The sequence below is a fragment of the Glycine soja genome, chromosome 8 (assembly GCF_004193775.1).
Source record: "Glycine soja cultivar W05 chromosome 8, ASM419377v2, whole genome shotgun sequence".
Taxonomy (NCBI): Eukaryota; Viridiplantae; Streptophyta; class Magnoliopsida; order Fabales; family Fabaceae; genus Glycine; species Glycine soja.
Genome location: NC_041009.1, coordinates 2351548 through 2378891, shown reverse-complemented (window position 1 = coordinate 2378891; position 27344 = coordinate 2351548). Strand labels below are relative to the sequence as shown.

The following is a 27344-nucleotide window of genomic DNA, read 5'->3' as shown; positions in this document are numbered from 1 at the left end:
CATTGTTATCACCAATGACATTTTGATGCTCTACTGTTTGATTGTCAAAGGTGATTATAGCAACGAACACAAGGTGTTCGATGAAATGCTGGCTATCTTTTACTACTTCTATTGTTCGCTGGTACCTGAATCTTTTGCATATCCCAGAAGTTACTGCATAAAGGTCCAACGATTGTAAAAAGATCAATGCCAGAAGCTACTCATGATAGGTTTCAATGGTTGTAAAAGGACTGAACCTCATGGGTTTACTTCCACACTATAATGTAAAAGTTTTAAATTTGAAATTTAGTTTAATGGTTGTAAAAGGGGTTTATGGGTTTATTTGCCTAGAATGTTGTAAAAGTTTTATATTACATATCACATCAATGAAGTTTTATATTACATAACACTTTGATCTTTTCTTCATATCAGCAATCCTGTCTTGTTTGATTTTGGAACTGTGTGGCATATGTCTACTCTTAAAGCAGAGTGTGTTGCGGGCTCCTGGTGTGGTATTCTCAGAAATTGAGTGTACCAGAAATAGACATTCTTCCGGCTTTAACACAATTGGGGAAACTATTTTACAGTATTAGAAAGCATGAACATGGATTTTTAATTTATTGTAGACAGAGCAATGCATGATGTCAGTGATTAAACAATTCAAATTGAAGGAGAATCAGTGAGTGTACAAAAAATATGCACTTTTCTAGTTTCAATGCAACTCAGGAAAGTATTTTACAATTGGAAAGCTTGAAGTTGAATTTTCGAATCTTAATAGGAACATACAGAGTGAATGCAAGTCTTAGTTTTGTTATTTATAAACTTCAGTATTTTTATAAAGTCCAGAGTGTTCGTGAGGAAGTGTAACTTCAACAATCGACAAAAATTTAAGATAATTAGAGAATATGGCTGTTAAAAAAAAAAATAGAGAAGATGGTGGAACACGAATGCACTGAGAAACAAAAATGGCGAGCGAGCGGGTACAAAGGATTTCCTTTTTAATATTATTTTATTGTTATTAATTTATAATATTTTAAATGAGATGGCAATATCTTATAGGATGTGCTTAACACGTCACTTTTAGGGTTTGTGTCCAGTGAAGTCTTTCTCATTGTCAAGTGCGTTTTTTCCACCCACAAAGCATTAGTTTACCATTGAATATTGTTCGAATTCTACAACGACGTGTATCGTGTACGCATTATTTACCAGTGAACAAAATTTGTAAAATGCGGTCATAAAAAAATTTGTAGAATGATAAAATTAACTTTTTCCTGAGTTTAACAGGTAGACTTTATTTTATTTCTGGTTGTGAGTTCTGATTAAGTGGGTATGGGTTCAATATTTTGGTCTTAGATGGACTTCAAGTTAAAACTAGAAGCAAGGTTGGGCTCATGGGTGAGTAAGACTGTGGCTACTTTTTACACTGCTCTTTTTGTTAATTATAATTATACTATATTTTATTTTTAATTATTATTTCAAAATTACCCTATTTAAACAAGATAAGTATGCTGTTGTATATTTGGGAATTAAACTTCCTAAACATTTTTAAATAGTCTTCTGAAATTTAATTTTAAAAAGTATTAAATATTTGGAAACTGATTTGTGACTCACTTTAAGATTAGAGAGGAATAACTTATAAAAAAAATCAAAATAAATAAAAGATGATGCAACTAATAAAAAAGAGGTGTAAAAATAATTTTGGACGAATGCAGTGTTTATATTTCCCTTTATCAACTTGAGTTCAATAATGGGGTCCAAGAATATGGTTCAAGTTGGGCTCCCATGAGAATAAGTCTCGTGCATATATGTTCATCCGTAACAGTCGGAAAAAGGCAAAATTTTAAACATACTTACCTTAATTATTCATTTTACCTCCTTTTTCTATTTTTTGTTGTTAAATTTACGTAAGAGTTTAATAATCATGTGCATAGCCTATTTTCTCTTAAATAACCCCATCCAAATCTGAATATTATGAACAGTTTCCTCACAATCCCCTACACCTCTCCCAAATCTCACTAAATAAAGTCCATCAATTCTTGTAGAGTTAATCAAATGCATATAACTCAAACCATATATAAATTAAGACGAGAATTAATAAAAAGAAAATAATTTCAATTATATACATCAAATCCCACGAAGCTTCAATATTGCTTCCTTGTTTGTGGTTTGTGAGCCGATGTGAGAGTGGTTGCAATGCAAGTTTTGGTATGATGCTGAAGTAGTGTCGGCTCGTAGTTTGAAATTACTCTGTCAAAGTCCATACAGTGCACGCTGGTGCAGTGAGGGTGGCATCACAATGTGTACGTAAAGAGAGAATATCCTTTTTGTGTTTATGGGTTGGTTATAGTCGTCAACGTAAATTTATTGAAAAAGATGATTGGTGAGATTTGAGAGGTGTGAGGGAAAAATTCATTGTCTTCCAAAGATAATTACTTGCTAGGAATAGAGGAAAGGTTTTTCTTATTTCTTAAACCTGATTATTAGACTGTCTAATTAATTAATGAGAACAGATATAGTTGATAATCACACAAGAAACCTAACGTGTGAATGTGATAGAGGTATTTCTGTAAAGAATGAACATATGAGAGCAACTAATTAAAAAAACAGATAATTCACAAGCTCTTCCTTACTCAAACAGCAAAGTTGGTGCCGGAAAAGGATGTTTAATTAATTTGTGAAAATGTCCGTACAGTGCATCACTGTGTCGGTTGATTGCTCTTACAGATCTAGTAGAGATATTATTTTTAATTATTTGATTATCACAACGTGTGAAATGCAGTTCTAGAACCAGTTGATAACAGCTGGCCTGCCCCTGTGTTAACATATTGACAAGTATATCAATTTTATCTGAAGTAGTAAAGATTAAAATGAAAGTTCAAGTGTTGAATCTACATCGACTTTGGTTAGTTGTACTTAGGTGATGCAAACTCAATTATTAAGCAATGAAAAAAAGAGAGAAGAAGACAGATACAACGAATTGTAAGTGTGAAATTTGGAGTAAGGCAAAGAAAAAAAATAGGAAAAACAAACAACAATTTAAATTTAAAAAGATGAAATCAGAATGCAATGATGTTGGGCCTAATATGTCTTATTTGTCTAAGATGTATAATTTTAGATTTTCCTCTATCAATTTGGTAAATTTTTCCTACACACATCTATTAAAATACTTGCCCTGATGTCTCACATTGACAAACCTATCTTACCTATGTATCTCCCAAATGTCTTTGCAAAGATTCAATAGATAAAATGCATGAAATTTTAATTCTAGATGTTTGTTTTGATGCATGGGCATAATGTAATCACTCTATGTCTAGCAATGATTTTATTAGGATACTTCTTCCTTTGTGTTCTATTAGAAATTACTCTCTCGTAAATGACTCATCCCTAAAACTAATGCATGTAAGACCTTTCTTATATTTCTATTAAGGATTATCCTTTCCTGAATGACTAACCCCTAAAGATTATACAAGAATGAATTATACATGAAATTAAAATAAGAAAGATAATAGGAAAGAGAACACCTAATCGCATTGATAGATATGAAACATTAAAGTACATCTGTTGGCTTTTTAGGCTTGTTAGACCCTAATTAAGGGGGTTTAACCTCTCATTGTCATAAAAGACTTTTACACTTTAAAGGATTAATATGCATGAAACTAGTAACAAGAAAAGGGAAAATGACTAAAGAAAGAGAATTTCTCTTAAGGAATAGACCTAGTGTCTGGGTTTTTTTTTTTTTTTTTTTTTTTCTGTTTCCTCCTCCTTATATAGGCACTATATAACTTACTCGTCGCGCTTAACGAATCTTTGGGCTTCTTGGTGGACCTTTTTTCCAATTTTTCTTCAAGATTTTTTCTTCTAGTTTTTACATCAATTTTTTCTCTAAGACACTTAAAATCTTCTTCTTTTAAATTTTGTTAATAAAAAATAGTAAAGATATTAATTTCTTTATTATTTCATTAAAAACAATAATAAAGTAAAGAAATTACACTCACTTATTAATTTAAATTAACTAACAAATGTTATATTTCACAGTTATCACCTTGCAAACCATTTCAGTTCTCTTGTTAAATACTTTTCTTGCAAACTATTTCAATTCTCTTGTTAAATACTTTTCTGGCTAGGTTCTTCTACATATATTTTCTATTTATACCAAGCTGTAGATAAGATTTTATACGTTTGATAAAAGAAAACATATATTTTAATTTCTCTAAAAAAAGAAACATATATTTTAATTTTTTTTACTGAGAAGTAACTCTGGACAACTTTGCACGTAAGGTGTGGAGTACTTATTAATCATTCCCATCCATAATTCTCAAGTTCATTGCTTGAATCCGGCACAAATAATTGGTTATTTTATAGAAGAGAGTGACAAATGAACAGATTAAGAAAATAACTGATTTTGAATCCTTGAAACATGAGGAATCTTTGGGAAACAATAAACAGATGGAAACGTATGCATTCTATATTTCTGTGTTAATTTCACTAGTCAATTATGCAGAGCTGTTTCCATCTTTCATTTTAAACTAATCGATATGTGGTCGATCGCAGATAAATTGTCAATTTAGAATGAGCTGTAATTAAAATGGAGAGTTAGATTTATGATAAGGAACGCGGGGACTTGTTAATTATCTACAGTGTTTTTCAATCTGCCATTTGCAGTAGTCTATTTTATCTCACGACTTTTAATTTGCCTTGTTTTTCTTGTTAGTAATTTTTTTATTGTTTATCCTAGCTAAAACAGAAAAACTTACTGTTTATAAGCTTCTTTTATGTTTTTCAAAGATGTGTGAGTTGTGTTATAAAATTAAACATTTTTTTATTGTTTATCATCCTAGCTCATAATTAATCTTCTTTTATGTTATTTTTTTTCAAAGATGAGTTGTGTTTGCACCATTTTTTTTATATGATTTTTGGTTAATTGTACTCATACATCATTAATGTCCAAATTTAGTTTATACAGGAAGAGAGAGAGAGAAAGATGAATCTCAGTGTGTATTTTAAGTATTCATTGATATCTTAGTGATAATTACGCACTTAAACAATGATTATGATATTTAAGGCTGATTAATAATTGCTCACTAGCTATAAAGTATAAACTATTGAAATGATTGCAACAATGAAATTTCATATTGTATGAAATGCGCAAATGGACGGCCGAATAGAAGACCCATAGTTTCCTCATTTGCACAATCATTGTTGCTTAATTTTCCATATATGTTACTTTTGACTTTAAAGAAAGCGATTACTACTCGAAAAAGTACCTCTTTGCAAAGTTAGAAAGCCGCTTTGAGGAATCTTATGTATTAGAAAATTTAATGATTGTCAATATAACAAACATAAAGTATATATTATCGTGATCCTTCGCCTCCACCAAGTGGTGCCATCATTTGGTGAAAAGTTGCAGGGCTACTCCTACCTGGCTAGCAGTATCTTATATATGCAGCTGCGAGCTTGGATTAATTATTTTTGGAGAATCAAGTGCTTGTGCATTGGATATTCAGTTGAAAAACCTTTATTCTACTACTGGATCGATTTTAGTGATGCAATCTATCTTTTCAGCTAGATTGGCACAGTGACACAGTAATATATATAATTTTCTCAGATATATGGTCGAAAAAAGTAACTAATTACTGGCTATTTAATTATCATATTTTACACGAGAAAGGTAATGACGACTTTAAGATAATGTAATGATGATCGGGAGGGAAAGTGAAGAACACTTTAAAAGGATTTGTTTGGTTTAAATATTTAGATGAGAGAGGCTCAAAATTCATCCCTTCCAATATTAGAGGATTTGGAGATATTAGGAAAAAAAATACATTAGGTGTTGGATTAGACTTTAGAGCACATTTTAATGATAATTAAAATGTTAACATAAACTTCGTGACTCTACTTGAATAATATAATATATCAAATTAACAAATAACTATATTGATGTTGAGAATTAACATACATTACTAACAAATGTAAGTATTATACATAATCGATTAATTTTCATCAAACAAGAGTTATACAAATAGATTTAATCTGATGCCAAATCTTTATTTGTTAATGATTAATGACATTTTTATTTTTGAAATGAGGAGAAAGACACAATAAATAAACTGTGCTGATTAAATTATCCTTAACTAATTAAGAAACACATCTAAACATATCTTGAATCAAAGAGTGTGCGCACGTTATATATTAAGAAAATTAAAATAACAAGCATTCAATAAAAAGAAAACTACTTATTATAAAAAAAAATATTTAATATTTATTTTTTAAATAATTAAAAACATTTGGTATATTAAATATACTTTATCGGTATTAATTTTCACGTATTCTCTATATCCGTGGTTGATTTTGACCTGTGAAGCAACCTACCCCGTTCTTTACCTTTTGTCCTTTTCCAAATCCAATATATGTTTGTGAGTAAAAGGAGGTGGAGATGTAACCATGCCGGATCAGAATTGGATAGGATAATGATATTTTAACACAAGCTACATATATGCAAATGGATTAGTATCGTACTTTCACTAAAATTATATTCTATATTAATTATACTCGATCGGAAAGCCGAATGTAAAAAGTGCTCTTTGTACTTCAAGAAATCATGAACTAAATTTTGATTAAACACTTGGTTACTGGATGCAACTCATTCTAGTGACGCACTGGTGCCCAAATATTGCTCTCAAATTTCATATGCCTTTTGGCGTTTGAGTGTGAGTGGAAGTAACTAATGGTTACAACTACATGTTATAAAACTAATACCTATAATTAATTAGCCAATCAATTAACGAAGCTTCATTTTTTAAAATCGATCTAACAAGATATAGATCGAAGATATAGATCGTTTACATTAAAAATACATAAAGTATCGTGCATGTTTAGCACACATGAAAAGGTACGAAAGAAAGTATATTGTGTGGGGCAAAATAGTTTGTTAAATATAGTAACTACATATTAAAGAATATTAATTAATATTTAGACCATGATTTGAGAGAAATTATAATAATTTCGACAATCAAATTTCTGCTAAAATTAGTCATATGATAATTATCAATATTTTTAGAGTGTGCTATTAATTTATTTTTTAAATCATAAAATCGTTTTAATTAAAAATAATATTTATTAGTTTGAAAGAACTTGAAATGTATGTTGTAAAGTTCTCTAAAATAATTAAGCATCGTAACAATTTTCAAGAAGATTCCTTTCTATGATAATGCCAAATGAGTCTCAGGTTTAGATGGCCGCATATATGGATGTATCCTCTGTCCTATAAATTGAAAGCTTAAAGAAACCTCCAACTTGCCTTCAACTCAAATTGTGTACTATTAATTCATGATCTGGACAGAAATTTTTAACTGTTTGGCCTCGCTATAATGATAATATTAAAATCACTAGCTAGGTTAGTAGGACTGTGTGCTAGCTTGATGAAGATAATTATCCAAAATTTCTGTTTTCATATGCAAACTTAATGATATATTATCCTATTGATCAACAGCAATGTCCTCATCAGTCATCACTTTTTTTTTATCGAGTGATTCTAATTATGGCGAAGGGTACTGTATCCATTGCAAAACAGACGTGCATGATGTTTTTAAAGAGGCTTATTATCAATTTATTATCATATATTTTTTAATCACATTTTTAATTTTTTTTATCTTCCTTCATTCTTATCATATTTTATTCACTATATCTATCACTTTTTTTCTTCGTCTCTTTCTTCTTTCTATGCAGAGACAGACTTTAAAAATAAGCAGGTATTCTTCATTTGATATTTTCCTTTTAAATATGATATAATTGACCCGAACTGGTCGCGGTTAAATACATGTAAAATTTATCTATGAGAAGTAAAGTAATTACCTACATGATAGCAAAAATATGGGTAGTTACCCACACATTAGTACATATTTAATTATAATAATAAATATGCATGTGGAATGTATAGAAACCTAATAGACATTAATCCTTATTATTTTCTGTCATACTTCAACTCGAATTCTCTCATGATACGTGAGTTACTGAATTGTAATTGAACTAATACACAATAAGCTTCACATTCTGTATCTCTTGCAAATCTAATTAGTAACATTACAAGGACTAAGAAGTTAATAAATTGTATCACAATGACATAAAGCGATAATCATAGCCCTTCTATCTTGCAAAGAAGTTAGTCCACTTCTCTACTATCAAATGTTTGAATAAAGTGGCCACCCCACAAAATGGTTTGATCTTTTGACTTTGAACAGTATAACCATGAATTTATATTGACTAGAAACGTTAAAATGTGTGTCGTAATGTATGAGTTGGGCTAAAAAAAAAATAAGAAAAAATTAATCGAACTTAATAATTCTATGGAATTTCCACCATAAGTTAACTTAGGTTATATATTATTATTAATAAATTATTTAAAATAATATTTTATATTCTAAATATATGAATAAATTATACTACTAATGTTTCAGTTTAAATACTCTTCAACATAAAACCAAATTAATTAGGCCAAAAAACCTCGCTGCCGTTTTACTACCTGAATTCAATTCATACCACCCGACCCTAGTAGCTTAACATACACAAATATGGTTTCTATAGATTTAGCTGGAAAGTCAGAAATTTTCTGATGACGTTCACTTCACGTTATTTAAATAACAATGTGAATTTGTTGTACGTTTAGCAACTTCCTTCGAAAGAAAATTTTAGTTGACGGACACAACTTTCAAAGTCCACCTTTCCTATGATATATTTTTTTTTCTCAAGTCATACATAGACCTACCTATGGAGAGAAATTCCTGACGGTCTTGTTTTTACGCACTAAATCAATATTCCTGGGTTGAACAAGAATAAATTAGTATATGCATCATGCATGGAACTAATTAAAAAATATAAGTAATTAATTACATGTATGCATATATGTAAGTTAGATCTACCAAAAAAATATTGTTTGTTAGTAAATATTTATGAAAAATTTAAACCATAGATATATATGCAGTTCCCTTAATCACTCTGGTATGTATAATATATTATATCCATTCTTAAAATAATTTGCAGGGTAGCTGTATCCTTTATAGTCCCAGAGGACATAAATGCTCAAAATAAGATAAGGTATTCCTATCTTTATGATTTTTTTTTATAAAAAAAAGAAAACAGGAAAATGTTTATAAAAATACCCAACAATAAACTATATCCATCCAATAAACTTCCGTGGGGTGTGACTCCATTGACATTAACCCCACACCTTACTCTCCATCATCATATATACCATCAAGACAATCCATTTTTTCTCCTCTCTCTCTCTCTCTCTCTCTCTCTCTCTCACACACACACACACACACACACAGAGTTTGGTTTTGATTTGAGGGGTGTGTGGGCTGAGAAAAGAATCTTTGTTGTTGAAGTAAGAATAATTAATAATGGGGAGGAAGTGCTCACATTGTGGAACCATAGGCCATAACTCAAGGACCTGCACATCTTTGAGAGGGGCTACTACTAGTTTCGTTGGACTTCGCCTCTTCGGCGTGCAATTAGACAGTACTAATTGTGTTAGCATCAAGAAAAGCTTTAGCATGGACTCCTTACCCTCATCATCATCTTCCTCATTCTCTTCATCAAGACTAACCATTGATGAAAATTCTGACCGAACCTCTTTTGGGTATCTCTCAGATGGTCTCTTAGCTCGAGCCCAAGAGAGGAAGAAAGGTATCTTTGTTGTTTCAATCTATCCCAATATATATGTGTCAGTACAAAATATGCAGTTTCTATAGCTCTTTTTTCCCCATTATTTTTAGATACTATATGAATTTGTTGATATATTATTTGAAATTATTGTTAGTAAAGAAATTATATATGCACTAGCTAGTGTCTTTTTTCCTGACTTTTTGGAAAATCTTTTGATTATTATTGTTGTAGTACTTTTCCTTCATCCCTATCTAGTATATCTACCATTTCATTTTTTATACATATACCTATAAATAATCTAACATTGTTGTTATGCATTTTTTTTAATGCATATATACTTAACAGGAGTGCCATGGACAGAAGAGGAACACAGAATATTCCTTGTTGGACTTGAGAAGCTGGGAAAGGGTGACTGGAGGGGAATCTCTAGAAACTTTGTGACTACAAGAACCCCAACACAAGTGGCAAGCCATGCTCAAAAGTACTTTCTTCGATTGGCAACTATAGACAAGAAAAAGCGACGTTCAAGTCTCTTTGACTTGGTATGCATACATAACAATGAATTAATTTACTATATATTGCTTTTATTAATTAGCTACCTGATAATTTCACACTGAATGAATGATAAATGTTTCTCTTTAAACTGAAAAGTAATTCACTTTTCTTTTTTACTTTTCCTTTGTCGTTGAATTATTGTGGCAGGTTGGTAGCAACAAAGCAGGTTCTAATTCAGTTTCGGCTCATCAAAAGGATGAGTCTAAATGTGAAGTTAAGAATAATGATGCTGCCACTTTGTCTTTGCTAGGGCGTATAACTTACTTTCAACAAGAAAACAAATCATCAGAGTATAAGCAAGAAACATTTGATAATTGCTCATATCAAAGTCAACCAGGTGAAGAGCATCAAGTCGCAGTTCTTAATCTGGATCTCACTCTTGCAGCCCCCAAGGCAAAGACCCTGCAGGAACAAAATAAGTCATCTCCTTCTGCTCCATTTCTGCTTGGGCCAATTAGCGTGACTTAAACTGTGTCAAGTGTTATATATATTAATTGTATTAGGAATGTACCCTTTTATCTGTTGTCAAGTGTCAACTCGTGTAGAAGATCTTCAGGTCAAAGAAACACATTGTTCATTGCAGTAATAGTAGTGACTAGTCGTTATTAATTATATCCCTAATCCATGGAATAATCAGATCCCTTCAAGATATATAATACACCATCATATATATATAAAGCAGTTGACTAATACTATACAACATATTTATATGCAAATCTCTGTGGAATCCAAATTCCAGCTAGTGTTCATTAGGTAATTAGGTTAAGTAATGAGATCATTCGTATCAAATTAATTGAATTAATTTGATTAAATATTGTGTTTTTAGACTTCAATAATGAAGTTTTTCCTTTCTGCCTTTTTCTTTAATTAAATTTAGCACCTTCACTTAGTGCCTAAACCATTATCAAGAGTATCTTTAAATGTGTTTCTTAACTAACCTTGTCATCATATTTTGAGCAAAGAACTCAATGAAAGATAAAGTATAATTAACCATAAAAAGGCCAATAATGTTAATGAAATGTAATATCAAACATTTGGAAAAGAATACTCTAATTCATTTACATAAGCCTTATATAACTAAATTAAAATGAAAAACTTTTATTCAAATTTGTTGATAATTTTTCACAATATTAAAGATCGCTAATACCACAATTTAAAACTTTGATTCCAATATCAAAGTAAAGGTTTGTTTAAGTAGCGGTTTAGGAAGAATGAACTAGTTATGAACCATTTTATTTTTAAGATGAATAATGAAACCAAATTAACCCACACGTTTAATTTGATTCAAATTTTCATATATATATATATATATATATATATCCAGACTAAACAAAGCTGAGAAGACCCCTCAAATAATCCCTGCAAAGTTTTTGTTTGAATGTAATTATTTATAACTAATAAAATTTATTTATTTTTATTTAAAACTTAATTGATCTCAATTATTAGTTATTTACAACTTGGAGAAGAAATTCTTTGATTTCTTATTTTATAGTTTTTCTCTATATATGTGAATATATTATATTGAATCAAGTGCTTGTGGATATTTTTAATATAAAAAGAATTTCAATTATTATTTATTAATTAATTTATTCTGATAGTATTATTTAATAAGTATAATAATTTATCAATTGTTTATTTCATTAAATAATGTGGCATATAGATATCATTATGGAATTATAACTGTGCATAGAAATTATAAATGTATATAAAGGTTTTTGATATGAGGCGATCGAATTTTGATTCTGGAAGGAGATTTTGCAGATTCAATATTACTACTGCTGTCTTAGAGCTGGCGTGTGGCTTTAGTTCAGATATTATTCTGCCTGTGTTAGTAATTTCAAAAATCCCTTTTCCATTGTTTTGTCCCACACGAGGAGGATTTTTCCCTCATAAACAGAAAGGAAAGGGAACGTACGTGCGTAGCACTACTGCAAGTTGAACTTGAACACTAGGTTCTAGACTAGTAGTTTTCTTAATTTAACATGTGGAGTTGATTTGAGTGTTTAACAATACATCAAATTATACTCCTTCAATAATAGTTTAGATATCTTTCGTAAGTGTGGTGCTGTTTTTCTTTCAGTAGCTCCCAAGCAGCACAGTGGAAGAAGTGTGAGTTTTTAAACAACCACAACAATCAAGGTTTTAAAAAATGTTTTACCATTAATTTTGGCCGTAACATCAAAGTTTTTAGAGTCTCCATAATTATATATATGATTGCATTCGTATTTTGTTGGTAATTTTTCACAATATTAAAGTTCGCGCTACACCACAATTTAAAACTTTGACTCCAATACTCAAAGTAAAGGTTTGTTTAAGTAACACGTACGGTATAGGAATGAACTAGTTATGAACATTTTATTTGTAAGATGAGTTAAGGATTTTTTTAAAATACCTTATCAGTGCTCTTTAGTTTTCTCTTTCTTTTATATTACTTTATTATATATTTTATTTCTGTAACTGGGTGTCAAATAGTAAATCTGATGTCCAAAAATCATTTTTGTTATAAGATTGAAGTGAAAGTGGATAACAAGCATGACAAATGTAGCTCAACTACTTGGTACATCTAAACTTCCTTCTTCTGTGAAGTGCAGGTCTTTGAGGGGTTTTAAGACTAAAAATAAGTATGGAATTTGCATACGTACGTACGTAGCCATAAACTTTATTTGGTGAAGCATTTTTGGATTAATTGTTTTCTTGCTGCAACTTTTCAGTCATTATGATTTCTGAGTATAATAAGTAACAAATTTAATGTTTTTGTAATGTAATGAATAATTAAGCTGTTTGGAAGTGACCAGAAGGGCGACCCCTCTCAGGCAAATTTAATTTATCCATACCCCAATATATCTGCATTGGCACTATATACCATATGCCTCTTCTCACATCACAATTCACATTCAAGATGATGTAGATGTGCAGCTTTTAAGAAAGAAAGCATATGGCCCCCCACATAGTGAACACGGACATTTTTGTCGTCACCGTAGAATCGCTGGCTTTTCATTACTCAATAGTAACCTGCTGGCCCAGAAATAAAGTAAAATAAATGAAATTCCTAAATATGCCAAAATTTGAATCTTCTTTATTTGGAAGAAATTATTACCTTGGCTGGATCTCTTCCAGTTTGACTAATTTCTCAACTCTATTAATTATATGCATGCTTCCACTTATAAATTTGTAAAAAACCTAGATAATTTTCAACAAGTCCAAAATTAAAGGAGTTATACCAGCTTGTTCAAGGCTTATATTGCTAGCTACGTGTGAGCTTAGTTGGTTGGATTTGATAATGCTCTTATCATCAGAATATAAGCGATCACTTGATTAAATTTCACTTGGCAGGGAAAAACACAATTAAAGCTACGGGTTCATTAAACAACAATCAAAAGTTCCATCCTTATTAGTAAGATATATATAGTAGCATTCCTTGTAAGGCAAAATTGTAAAGGCACGGAATTTTTAGTCAATATTAATTTAGTCCAATTATTTTTACCGATTATTAATTTCTCTGCGCCTTCTAGCATAATATATAGTATGCTTTTCCACAATTATAATTAAAATATTTTTCCTAGAAATTGTGTTATTGACTTGACAGAACTCGCGTATCTTATATACGATATGATTGTCATTAATTTTAATTACAAACAATCGGTGGATCTATCGGCTGACTTTTCATTTTGATACTTTCAACCAGATATGTTTTTCTTGGTTTTACACTTTTGATAGGAAAGTGCAAACAACTTGGTAAAGAATTAACAATCCGATTTTTTTTTTCTCATATATTTAAGCATCTCGTTTCTACTTCAATCACACGGCAGACATGAATAGATTTTGGACTGTTTAATTATTATTTTTCGTTAATTAAACTAATATCTATGAAGTATTATATAGTCCAACAGGAAAGTATAAATAAAGTATTGTTCATGATAGAATATATATTTGTGTGACTAAAAACTGAAGCACATCCTGCCATTTTGATTATAAATATGAGGATAAGGATAGGAGGGAAATAAAGCGCGTCCACAAGATTCTGTAGATAATATATTCCAATCAAACCCTTCTAGGACTTTCTCTGTCCGGAAAGTTCTATCACTTTGTGTTAATTTGTTCAGATCCATTCACGAGTTGTTGAGAGAGAATTTCTTGGATGCGAATATGTTACTTTTTCTTTGGATTTCGCATATTGAAAGTAATACTTCTCAAGAACATTTATGAGAATCCATCCGAAGTTTCGGCATATATGATAGTAATTTACGTTTATACGCAACAAGTTACAAATTAATATAATGCCTTCAGTCTACCAATTCCAATTTCTGAAGAATGAAGAAACTCCTTGATTCATACAAGATCGACCTTGAAATTGATGTAGAGATTCCTATTCATTTGTGTGCACTATACACTTATTTATAAATCATATATTATTACTTTGACAGATGAAATATTTAAGTGGCATAAGAAATAATAACAAAATTACTTAATATAATTAATTGACTTAGAATATGTACGATTTAATAATATACAAGATTTTCTTTATTGATAAATAACGTCAACCTCACTATCATAAAGTTTGAAAAACTCACTATATATATTCGTCTGTTTTTATTTCTTTGATTGAAAATAAAAATATTAATAACTTTTCCAGCTTAAATAAGAACGCTATATTTGTTTTTTGTATGGTTAAAGCTCTTGCATCTTAACTTGAATTCTTGGTCTTTTTGGTCTGCGCCTTTAAGTCAGCGGGTTAAGCTGTCTCAGACTCTCAGTTCTTACCTTATTGGACCGTTAAACCTGCTCATATATTTCTTCCAGGAAAATGATCAATGCTTTAGCCTTTTAGGGTTTACGTATGTGGAAACAAAAAGAGATACAAACAAAAAGAAAAAGTAAACAAATACCGTAACTACTTCTAGTTAAAGATACCCTGACTTTAGAAGCGCGAGCAAAAAAAATTAAAATCTCACCATTTACTTGATTGAAAACACTATAAACCAGATTCAAAACACAGTATCACAGTGCAACTAATTGCATCTAAGTTTAAACATGCATCTCATCATTCAACTATCATTATTTTATGAATTTTATCATTTAAGTATTTTTTTTAAAAAATTATCACTTAAATTGTTAATTTTTACACACCCAAGCTTATTATTTCTGAATTTTACTATCACCTAAAATTTTTAATTTTTGTACACTTTATTATTATGTTGATAACAAAATAACATTATTTCAAAAATAAATATCACTTTTTGAGTGATACGTCACTAACCGTAAAATATGAAAAAAAATTAAAAACTTAAATAATAAAAATTTGATGATAAAATATGTAATTAAATCTTTCATTTATTACTTACAAACTAGAGTCATGTAGTTGTAAATTGTCATGGATGCAATCAGGAGGAGGTATAACTAATATTAATATTATAAGAAAAAAGAGTGAAGAACAAATCACACCAATAATAATTTTAAGAAAATTATTTGACTCGTCAAGTTATTTTTTTGAAATTTAATGATTAAAATTAATAATTTTCTTAGAATTACTTTGCTAACTTGATCCCTGCTCGAGATCGAAAGGAAAGAAAATAAATTTTATGTAATAATAATGATAGTTTAAATAAAGTAACCTAGTAAGCACAAATGAAAGGATCGAAGACAAACTGAGGGGCGGCATCTCGGGCACGGTCTCCCTTGAAAAAAAAATATGGGCAGCGTAGCACAGCACTCATGGAATTATCTTGACATAATATACAAGGACCACCATTTTTCTTGGGGGAAAATAAATATGCTGTCATGTGATCTCCACGGACGCATACCTGCTACTTTCTTCTGTTAATGTCATTTTGAATACAATACAAACACACCAAGAAGTTGATACCACGAGCCAGCCCACGCCGGTTCAAAATTACTTCACCTATCGCTATCCATCATAAAACATCACCTACGCGTTCAAAAAGTAAAACATATATATAAATCTGCAAATAATTATAAAAAATATATATTTCAACTTGTTATGTAATATTTGATGATCGTAGATGTGAATTGTGAGTAAGAATTAAACTTGTGTGTTTCTTTTTGAAATATGAAGATATTTGGTTTGGGGAGTGGCACCCAGATAGAAAGCACGTATAATATTGGGCCAATGGGAGGCATCCACTAACACGGTTTCTGAGCAGCAATGTCCTCCTCTTCAGTTAAAATTCAGAAATAAATGAATTAGGGGAGGGACCACTACACAAGTGGAGATATTGAGGTACGTACGATTCCCTTTTGGTTGATGTTGATTTCTGAATCAACAATGGACAAACATGCAACCTGCTGAATAGTGATTGCATTTGGAAGACACCAACGTCACCGGGCTCGCCACCATTCATTCTTAATATGATATGACAGCACATGTTTATGCTCGATCTATATATATATATGATAAACATGGGATTTAAGATGCCAAAAACATCAAACCAAACCCCTTCCGGTAATTATGTTAAACTTCCTGCAATGCGTTTTGTCGTGTCCGTAAATTTTGAATGCTTGGCTGATGATCACCATGTCCTCACTGTCCCTGTGTATCAGCACGTGCACGGGAGATAAATGTTTATCTAGTCTTACATACACCACACATGCAGTTAATATAATGTAGTATTATGTTTACCTGTATGCATACTCTAAATCATATTAAAAATAAGAACCTACAAAAAACAATAATATTAAAAATAAGAATCATAAATTATCAAGTATGAAAAATTTATTCAATTTTACGATAACTAGCTGTTAAACTAACCAATGTTTCTGACTGATTAATAATGCAGAACTTTTTATAAAAAAATTTAAAAATAATGGTAAATAATTTTTAATTTAAAAATCGACAATATGCTCTTTTGAATTTCATTAGGTTAACATTTTTCAAATTACCAGATCATAGAATTCCATTCCAAACAATCAAGTAACAGAGACGTGAATAATTCTTCAAACGAAAAAAAAATGTTTTTTGGGGGGGGAAGAACGAAAAAAATGTTAACATAATAAGATTCCGTCTATATACCCAAAAACTAATACCATTAAAATTCAAGTGCAGAACAGTAAATCTACTTGAATACAATAATATTTTTACAATCCTATTTTTAATACCATCCCTACATTCCCTGTTTTGTGATAAAAAATTGTTACCCTAGAAATTTAGGATGTTGGACAAACATTATTCCAACAAACTTGAAACAGACGCTGGTCATTTATGTTGACTCAAGAAAAGACCAGCTGTTTCATGGGCGGTGATGAGAGAGATTACCGGTGACTCTCAATAGCCGATGAGGTTTGCTGCACAAAGCATTCCACGTAATTAACAACCAATTAGAAGAAATGAACGGCAAATCAATTTGCATTTCGCTTCATATATAAAATAATAAAAATAAAATACCTTCCGCTTCCACTAATCATTCAAAAGTTTATGAACATGATACATTTGACTTTGATGACTGCCTTAACGTCTACACTTGTACAGGGACAATTTACACATTGAAAACTTAACCAACCCAAAATTTTAAATAAAATAAAAGGGGAAAAGTTGAAGGAAAAAAATTCAAGAGGATTGCTTCTAAAATGAATTACACTATCAACTACAACTACAGATTCCTTTATACACAAAAATAGGCCATTCAAGTTAATAACATGGCCCAGGTTACTAGGTTAGTGGATGGATGGATCCGGTTTAAACTCCTGGTCCCCTTGGCCTGCGTTTGCCATTTGCATTTACTATTCCAGTGCGTGTTCCGAAAGCAGACAGTATACAAAGTATTTTGCAACGAAAAATAGTTTCATTTAGTAGTAACCTTATTTGCACTCTTTAGCACCTGCCCTCCTTAGTACGAGAAACCGTCAAGTAAAGCCCGCAAATTTCTTTTTTGCTTCATAATATATTTTGATATCATGAATCATGAGAGCCTTGAACCATTAAAGGAATACGCTTAGCACTGTCTGCGCGAAAGCTGTCCCCTTTAAATGCAATCTGAGAGTAAAAACATATTAAAGATCCTCAAGAAATTGAAACAACAAAAACCTATAAAAAAAAATTTTTTTAATCACTTCAGTTCCTAAAGCTGTAAGTTACCTCCCCCGGACTATCAGGAGGGAACCACCGCAACAATGCACCAAGATGGACAACAGCAGGAATTAGCTTGAAGAGCAAAGGTGTAGTCACCTGCACTATTTCTGTTTGTGTAAGCTTCAAAATCTCTAAAAATATTGAGCACTTAATACTCAACACATCTAGATTACCCATGAAACTGGCTATAACATTCAAATCAAAACTGTGCACAATAATTTTGCATAGGAAGGCCCAAAGTTTTACTTGTGATAGACTGCTTAAACTTCACTCAGATTTACAAGTTATATGATAACTGCTCGTACATGTGTATGCAAACAGGTAAAATAAAGATGAATAACAAACAAAATTTATATACCTAAAACACATAATACGGTTCACTGATGCTGGGTAGCTGAATACCGTGCAAGCTAATGACAGGCATTGTGCCCATCAGCATGCTTTCAGATGAAAAGGAATGTTTATCATATTTTTTTACATTAAAAATGTTGAAACATTATGTGAGAAAAATGGCCATGGTATGTGGGCTTGAAATAATAGTTTGGCATAGAGTACGTGCAAGTGCAACTTGCAAGCACTTCATCGTGGATATAGATAGCCTAATAACCATAATTCTAATCTATACAACAGTCCATACATACCAGACTAAGAGCAGTTGTTCCAAGGAGCAATAAGTACAACTTTCCCTGCAGTAAGAATCAGACATTCAGTTTATGTATTTAATAATAGCTGCAGAAACAATGCAATTACATTCACATTAAAAATGATAATAAGCACTACCAGAAAACTGCATATTTTTTACATAAAATATATATCCATTTTTGTGTTAAAATTGTTTCCTAAAATGCAGAAAGATAAATTTCACTGTCTTCATAAGCATAAGCACAACAAAGTAGCTAAAATGTTTGTCTCGAAATGAAGCACATACCTCAACTAAATGAAGATTTGAAGCACGACTGAGAAGAACAAAGGCAAACTCCCCAATTTGAGCCAGGGACATCCCAACCTACGCATGTGGAATAACCTAAGGCTCCTCCGTCGATGAAATGTATGATGTAATCAACAAGCAGATGTAATTGTAATAACTGTTGTCAAATCTTACAAGAAGTGAAGTCTTGTTGTTGTATCCAAACCCCTTGACAACAGATGCAGTTACAATTGTTTTTATAATGATCACCAATATAACAGCTGCCAGTAAAATGTCAACATGATTCCAAAGGAAATGGACATGTATAAGCATCCCAATGCTGGCCAAGAACAGAGCAGCAAAAAAGTTGCGAATTGGTTCAACCTACAAACATTACATTGAGTAAGCTCAAATAACTACAGCAAAACACGAATCATCTCAAAACTTATGTGCATGTGCTTCAAGAAGGTTCTTTGAAATTCATTTGGGTGGACCACCCCCACTTTACAGGCATCCATGATGAAAATACAAAGTGGTATGAAACAGAATACTCAAACATCCCACTCCATTAAAACATGCTAAACAAGAGAAAGAACAACTGAATACCCACAAAGAAAAAAAAATGATAAATAACAAATAAATGATTCTCCTCAAACTGTTGGGTTGGAGAGTTAATACAAACTACACCATCGGAAAACTTCTAAAAGCTCCCAAAAAACATTATATAGTAAAAATAGCAACTACAAAGAACATAGGTTCTAGGACAATGTCTTACTTGTTCAAGTGTATGTTGACCAAGATCTGTTGTTGATATCATTACTCCCGCAGCAAAGGAACCTAGTTCAAGGCTTAAACCCAACTTATCGCTACACTGAAATGAAACAACAAATTATTAAAACATTTTGTTGAAGGAACACAAGTTGTTTGGACTTTATAAATGTATGTATAAATAAGTGTCAAGCATGCACGCATTTTAGCAATACAAGTTGTCTGGACTTTATAAATGTATGTATATATAAGTTTCAGGCATGCATGCATATAAGCAATCCCTCGGATTCAGAGAAATAAAGTTCGGTGCATGCTACACATCAAGAGAAAACAACCACAGACTTGTCCAAGATTAAGGCTATTATACAGTGTAGATAATAAAACAGACTTCACAAAAGACATGGTTTGCCAAGTAATGAAGACTAAGACTTGATAGAAGTCATACCCAAGCAACAAGTAGGCAGAATGCCACTGATGCCAACTGATAAAGTTCATTGGTCTGCACCAAAATAAGAAAAAAATCAGTTAAAAACTAATGCATAAACAATCATTTAACAACAGAGCACAAGGCCTATCTTCACCTGAGAGGATAAGCTTATCATAAGCTTAAGGAGCCATGGCACACAAGTACGAGATAATATGGTCAAAATGGCCAAAAATGCAATTAAGATCACCAACCTGAAACAACAGAATTATTACCAGAAAGAATAACTGACTGAAACAAGCATACAACCAAGTAGGATGAAGAAAGTTAATATCATCATCAGCACAACAAGTAAAGCTGACTGCCTAATAAAATTCAACTAGAAAGTGAGTATATATGCTATTATTTTAATTTAGATTTTCAGGGATAGAATATAAATTTTTTTATGACATTCATCAGGTCCTCATCTCATGGTCTCTTCAAGGAAGTCTTCCACGATCCATCCCAAGAATGCAAAAGGAACAAAGCTTAATTCTATTCACAACTAGGGGCGAATTTGTGTTCTCTTTTATATGTACACCTTAATAATAACTTTTTTTTATAATTATAATTATAAACGTTTTATAATTTCTTATAGAAGACTTTTATAATATCATAATATAATAGTGATATTAAAATAAGAAAAGACCAGGGAAATCCATGCACTACAATGTTTCTTTTGATAAAATTTACAATAGAAGGCATTCAAGAAGTGTAGTAGAACTTAATGTTAACATATCATGCTCGCTAATGGCTAAAAGGGGCCAAGCACACCAAAATTTCTCATTTAACTTGCATCTTCATCTTAAATCTCATAACAAGCAAAGAATCAAAACTATAAGCAGAATATCTTTTGTTGACCCACAAAATATATGTTGAATTGGCCACAATGGAAAGACAAGATGAGAATACAATCTAGCTGCATTGGAAAACCTTGGGGTTTAATATCATATGCCATAGATCTTCATAAACTATGGAGAGATAACATAAATGAGGGACAATCCATCCTACGATTAACTTACGACTTAGTCATGGATACTACTCCCTGAAGAACACCTGATGTTCCACCCAAAACAGGAATCAGTGCAAAGAGCAATCCAACAGCACAATCCTGAAAAGAGCCAATAATTTCAAACATTTCAATAAAAAAAATGTGAAAAAAAAAATTAACAAGGAATATCAGTGTCATTGATAGCATTAGTCTCTAGTCTTTTTGCACAAGTGGCAGAAGTAATGTTTCAGCCATACATGTGCATTCATTAATACAAAAACTACCTGCAGTATCAGAGTTCCAATTGTAACCTGACCATGAAGGCCATTGACACTATTCCTTTCCATTAAGAATTTCAAGACCTATGGATCAAAGAAGAATGAAAACAAATTTAAAATAACATTAACAGTAATGAGCAAATAAAATCTTTGAAGATATGCGAGTGACACCAAAGAAGAATGATAACATTTAGAAAAGAAATGATCATAGAAAGAGCTTAGTACTTTAGGTTTTTCATCTACAAGAAAACTTCTCTCAACTTCTAGTGCATTGCACAAGAATTTCTCCTCAGTCAAACACTAAATAGAACTGTATCCTTTATAACATTCTAGCCATAATCTTCGTTTTCTTTTTTTGATGAAATAAATCTTACTAAAGGATTGCAATATTCGCATCACTGCATCAGTAATCAATATTCACATCAGCAATTTAATAACACTTAGCTGAAACACTATGATGGCTGTACAGAATATAGAAATTTGAATCACCAAATCTAATCCAAGTGCAACCAGGCAATGATTGCAATAGTATATTTCAACAATTAAAGTGCAGGCATAGGTTACTTAAAATACTATATGCCTGCAGATAAATATTAAACAACATAACAAGTTCATTGTCCAACAAAGCTTTAGGCTTGTAGTCATACTTGAGATGTATATCTAGAAAAAGAATAACAGAAAACATCTAACAGTGTGATCGGAAAATTACCACAGCTGTTGAAGACATGGATAGAAATGCACCAACAAATATTCCTTCAGATGATTTACCACCACATAACTGCAGGTAGGATTTAGGTGCATTTATCAGAAATTCACTGACACCAAAGTGGAAAACTTTTGTAATAAATAAGAGTACAAGACAACATCAATTGTTTCACTCAATATAATGCCTCTAAACCAAACCATGTTCCAAGCAAACTATTTTAACAGTGTCTTATGGTCCTGTATCAAAATAAATTTGATAACAGGGTCAATTGACCCATAATACATTAGACCAATAAATGCAAGTCACTGATATACCAAAGATCTGAACCTGTGTTGTGTGTGGCCTGTGTGGGTTAGGGGGAGAGAGGGGAGAAAATTTTTAATGTGTAATTGGAAAAATGATCCATGTTATTATCAAAGTCTCAGCATGATATCAATTTTATATGATCAATGATGTTGCGGCCCAAATGCAGAATGAGGAAGTCCAGCATAGGCCCAAGAGGAGTATTAAGCCAAACTGTGAGACTGGATATGTCTATTACTGATATAGGCAGAGTAATGTTCTAGGGGAGGCTTATGTGAGTCTCTGTTAGTGAGTGTGGTCATTCTGTTAGAGGGATAATTCTGTTAGAATAAGGCAATTAGCCTAGCTATTGCCTATATATGGTTGTATTTCCTTTTGTAGAGATATGCTGAATATTGTCTGATTCCTCTCTCTTGTTATTCTTCTTTGGAGGTTTCTCTGTCCTCTAATGCAGAGAATTTATTACACATCACAATTTGATCTGTAAATAAAAAAAAAAACTTAAACACAATTATTAGGGAAATGGAGAAAGTTGTTGAGAAATAACTCTAAATTGAAACAGCAAGATTACTGTATCAACCTAGGAAACTTTCAAGTTCCTTCCCATCAATTTTTTTTATCTAGTTTGATCTCATATTACATAAAAATATTGTGGCAGCATACTCTTTTTTCTCGCCAATTCTCACAATATTCCCTCTGAGATTTCAATTATTTACTTCATTGTTCAAGACAGGTCTCATATTAGAAGAAAGCCATATCAATTCATCGTGCTCCATACATAAATCAGTAAATCTTTTCAGAACTGAAACAAAAAGTAAGCATTATGGGCATTATGGGCATTATGAGTTTGTGGTATAACAGATAACATGATGTTTTGAATGTTATGGGTTGCAAACTAGCAAAGCATATTTATAACGAATTAAATTTTTGCAAACTATTTGAAGAAGTAAAAGGCATACTGAAGCCGTTATTCCACACAAGCACATAAATAAGAAAATTTGGAGTAGGCCTCCAAGAATAGCCACTGCTCGAACAACTCGAAGCTGCAAGCATGAAAGAAAGATATACATTATATATGGCTGAGCTAAAAATATACAAGTTTAAGCTAAAAGGAATAAATAAATTAGTATACAAGCCAACCTTTGTTGTTGAAAACTCTAAGCCCAATGCAAAGAGCAAAAAGATGACACCAAATTGAGCAACTGTCTCAACCTGCAAGGAATGAACACAATATGTGAAATTACTAGGAGATAAAATAGATGACATTTAAATGATAACTTCGTTTCAATATGTCATATAGAAAGAGATTATCCATGACATCATGATCACACAATGATTTTATTTCTGGAAATAATGTGGAAGGTAAAAAGAAAGGGAAAAGAATCATTAAAATACATAATAAAAGAACTGTAAGGGTAACATACTTGGACCATTTCACTAACAAAACTCAAACCTCCTGGTCCAATGATTGATCCTGCTAGCAGATATCCAGTCATCACCTGCAAGTTGGAATGATGGATGATCCCACTTTTAAGAGGTATATGGTAGAGATATCTACTGAAAACAATAAAGCTATGTTTGTAACCAAACCGGTTGTCCAGCACAAGCAAAGGCAATGCCACCACAGGTTGCAGAGACAATGACAACTACAAGATCTGATATCAATCTGAAAATATGGCATAAAAAAAGGATAAGCAGACTGACTAGTTAGTAGTTACAGCCACTCACATGAAAGAAAAAAGGATAGGAACAGAAAGTAAACCTCAAGTCTAATTGAAGAACAGGATACTTTGACTTGGGATTGGATATGATAAAGACATTGTCCTGAAGTTGAAACAATTAGAAAAATATAAAAAATTAAATTCACATCTGAGAAGAGTGGTTTCATGCATATCGTGATGATGTGTGTGGTAGTAAGTGGTAACAGAATATTATTACACTGTCTTTGAAAGGCTTAAACTTCAAGAGCTTGAATCAGACATACCTTTCGATCTATTAAAGTTGGCATATCCTCTGCCCTATTCTCATTATCCAAATTAAAAACATCATGGAACTGAAATGACCTGATAAAATACTTAACAAATGTCATAAATACTGAAAATAGTTAAGGCAATTGCATTAAATTTTAAAAAGGTTCCCTCTTGAAAAAAAAAAACCAATCCTTTTGATTCTACAAGAAAGAGGTGCATACTTTTCCTCTTTGCTCTCATTTTTCTTGGGCTTAACTCTGGCAACAGTTTCCAAAACAGCCTGATACATTAAATATATCATGAGAAGGACATTACATCACAAGTCTTTTCATGGGAAAATAATAAGTCACATATATAAAATCCAACAAAAATCAGAAGAAACGATAGTTATGAAAAGGAAGTAACCAAGACTCAGGTCCCCACCCAAAAATTCATTATCCCAGAGAATCTAAAACACAAAGTTGACACATCAAAAGTGAAATTTGAACAAGTTATCATCAATTGTAACTTCTGTCCTTGAATCAGCTTAATGCTCTTCCAACAAATTATCATCAACATACTTTTGTATGTGTTTTGATTTCCATTTGGAGCCTCCAAAACAGACTTTTACACCTTCCAAAGGAGAAAATGAAAAAGCAAGATTTATCATTGAGTTCAACGCCAGTTTGTGTTGGAGTGGACTGTTCTCCAAACAAACTGTTAATTCCTGACCAGATTGAACTCTAGCCTAAAACTAGATACCTATACTACCAGAATTAGGTTGCTAGAGTGCTACACTCTTTGCCCTCACTCTCAGGGTTGCTTCACCTCTGAAAATCCAATAATTCAGGAAGCAAATAAATATATCATTTAAATCAGTTCACCACATACCTGCTGTTCAGCAACACTGTTGTTGAAACCACGAGGATCAGTACCTGCAAAAGAGTCAGGGAAGTTCGCCAATTGCATTCGTTTGAATAAAACTTTCCACAATGCTACACGTGGTTCGTCAAAGATTCAACAAGTTTCATGCTAACGTATCCACGTGAAAATATTTAGAAGTCGACAGCATTTCAATGGTTTTCCATCATAGAGCAAAATTTAGCAATAACGTTTCTTCTCCTATCATGCATCACGCAAGATTCTAATCACAGTACACATTACTACAAGAAGGTTTCAAAGAATAGAGAATTTAAATCCAGTAGCGCCTCAATATCACATGAAGAATCAGGAAATTGCAGAAAAACGCATCCAGAGAAGTGAAATGAAACTCCAATTGAACGGCATTTTCGAAAATTCACATTGCAAAGGCAAGCAAAACCACGATCCGAGGAGTTATAGGAACCGAATTAAACGAAAAAATGTAGAAACTCTTGAACATTAAAAACAGAAAGTGAGAGAAGGTAGATCTGCGAACCTTCATTCTGCTCATTATCGGGGAACTCTCTTTCGAGAGCCCGATCAATCATGTTGGCGAAGCTACCATCGTCGGATCTCGCAAGCGAGGCATTAAGGAGGGCGGTCGCGTTGTCTCCGGCGAGGAGAAGCTCCGTATCGGGGTCGGCGTCAGCGGCGAGGAGAGAGAAAGTGAATGAGGGAAGACAGAGAAGCAGATCGCAGAGAATGAGAAGGCTGAGAAGCGCAGGTGACGTTAACTTCATCTCCCAGACTCAGAGAGAGAGAGCAATGGAGGAAGTGGTGAAACGACACCGCTGGGAGTTAGCAGCACCGTCGTGTTTGGCGCGCGAATTGTTTGTTTATCTCTTACACGCAGAAAGATGCGACAGAGGGGTTGCGTTGTGGGTTAGAGTGCGAGTTGGAAAGTACCAAATGGTCCTCGATGTTCCATGTTGTGAAAATTGAAAAAGGAGGTTCAAATTCGAACGCAAGGATGGATGGCCAAGTGCCAAGTGCCATGCACAATGAGGCGCGTGTGTGTCACTGAAAAGCCGAGATGCTTACTTGTGTTTAACTCATGCAAGGAACGTTGCCAACAATATACCAACACCACCAAGAAGCAAGGAACTGCACTTTTTTGCTTAATATTTTCACATTTATTGTACATTCAAAAATTCCCCTTTTAACATAAATTTCAAAGTTGAATTTTAAAATAAACAAAAATTATTTTTATAATTATATTTTATCTTATTATTTTTTATATAAATTATAAATTGACATAAATTTAATGTGTTAATACAAATATTTTTTATAAATTAAAATATAGAGGAGTTTTAGTAAGGAATTGAACGGATAAAATATACTCCATCTTAACTATTCCAATGGAGAAAAATAATCCAAGAAAATTAAAGAATAAAATAATGTGTGTCATCTTATTCATTAATGTAATGGGACGGCAGATCAAAATTCTATTAATAAAACAATAATAGTGTATATAAACTAAACTAAATTCTATTAATAAAAAAATATTAAAAATACGTGATAGATAACTTGTTAATAAAGCATATATTATTATTATTTTATTTTGTCCAACTATTATAATTAGAATCTTTGGCTCACCGATAAAACCTTAAGATATTTCATAAGCTTTATTCTTTTAAATTAATTATGAGATTAATTTATAATTCAAGACTTAATTATACTTAAAATTCATCATCTCTATATTATGTGACAATAAAACTCAACTACTTTCTCACAAACTCAATCTCAATGTATTCTCAACTAATTTACTTATTGAGTAA

At 31.8% G+C, this 27344-nt stretch overlaps 2 protein-coding genes across 3 annotated transcripts; one reads left to right on the top strand and one right to left on the bottom strand.

Annotated features, from left to right (window-relative positions):
• Nucleotides 1–9203: 9203 nt before the first annotated feature.
• LOC114422699 (transcription factor MYBS3-like) lies at nt 9204–10875 on the top strand. The gene is made up of 3 exons (XM_028389180.1): nt 9204–9663; nt 9988–10184; nt 10345–10875. The coding sequence occupies exons 1-3, from the start codon at nt 9378–9380 to the stop codon at nt 10663–10665; spliced, it is 804 nt and encodes a 267-aa protein (XP_028244981.1). The 5' UTR covers nt 9204–9377; the 3' UTR covers nt 10666–10875.
• A 6349-nt stretch (nt 10876–17224) lies between these two features.
• LOC114421118 (K(+) efflux antiporter 4-like) lies at nt 17225–26513 on the bottom strand. Of its 2 annotated transcripts, XR_003668488.1 has the most exons (21): nt 26063–26513; nt 25537–25580; nt 24888–24946; nt 24681–24759; nt 24459–24520; nt 24287–24362; nt 24121–24195; nt 23837–23908; nt 23656–23739; nt 22397–22465; nt 21694–21771; nt 21441–21529; nt 20537–20633; nt 20401–20454; nt 19963–20058; nt 19383–19571; nt 19209–19286; nt 18922–18966; nt 18287–18376; nt 17597–18184; nt 17225–17496 (listed from the first exon to the last, which is right to left on the bottom strand). XR_003668488.1 is itself a non-coding variant. In XM_028386921.1 (20 exons), the coding sequence occupies exons 1-20, from the start codon at nt 26304–26306 to the stop codon at nt 18104–18106; spliced, it is 1761 nt and encodes a 586-aa protein (XP_028242722.1). In that variant the 5' UTR covers nt 26307–26513; the 3' UTR covers nt 17542–18103. The 2 variants fall into 2 exon arrangements, 1 of the variants encoding a protein (XP_028242722.1); XM_028386921.1 differs by lacking the exon at nt 17225–17496 and having other exon boundaries at nt 17542–18184.
• Between the last annotated feature and the right edge of the window lie 831 nt (nt 26514–27344).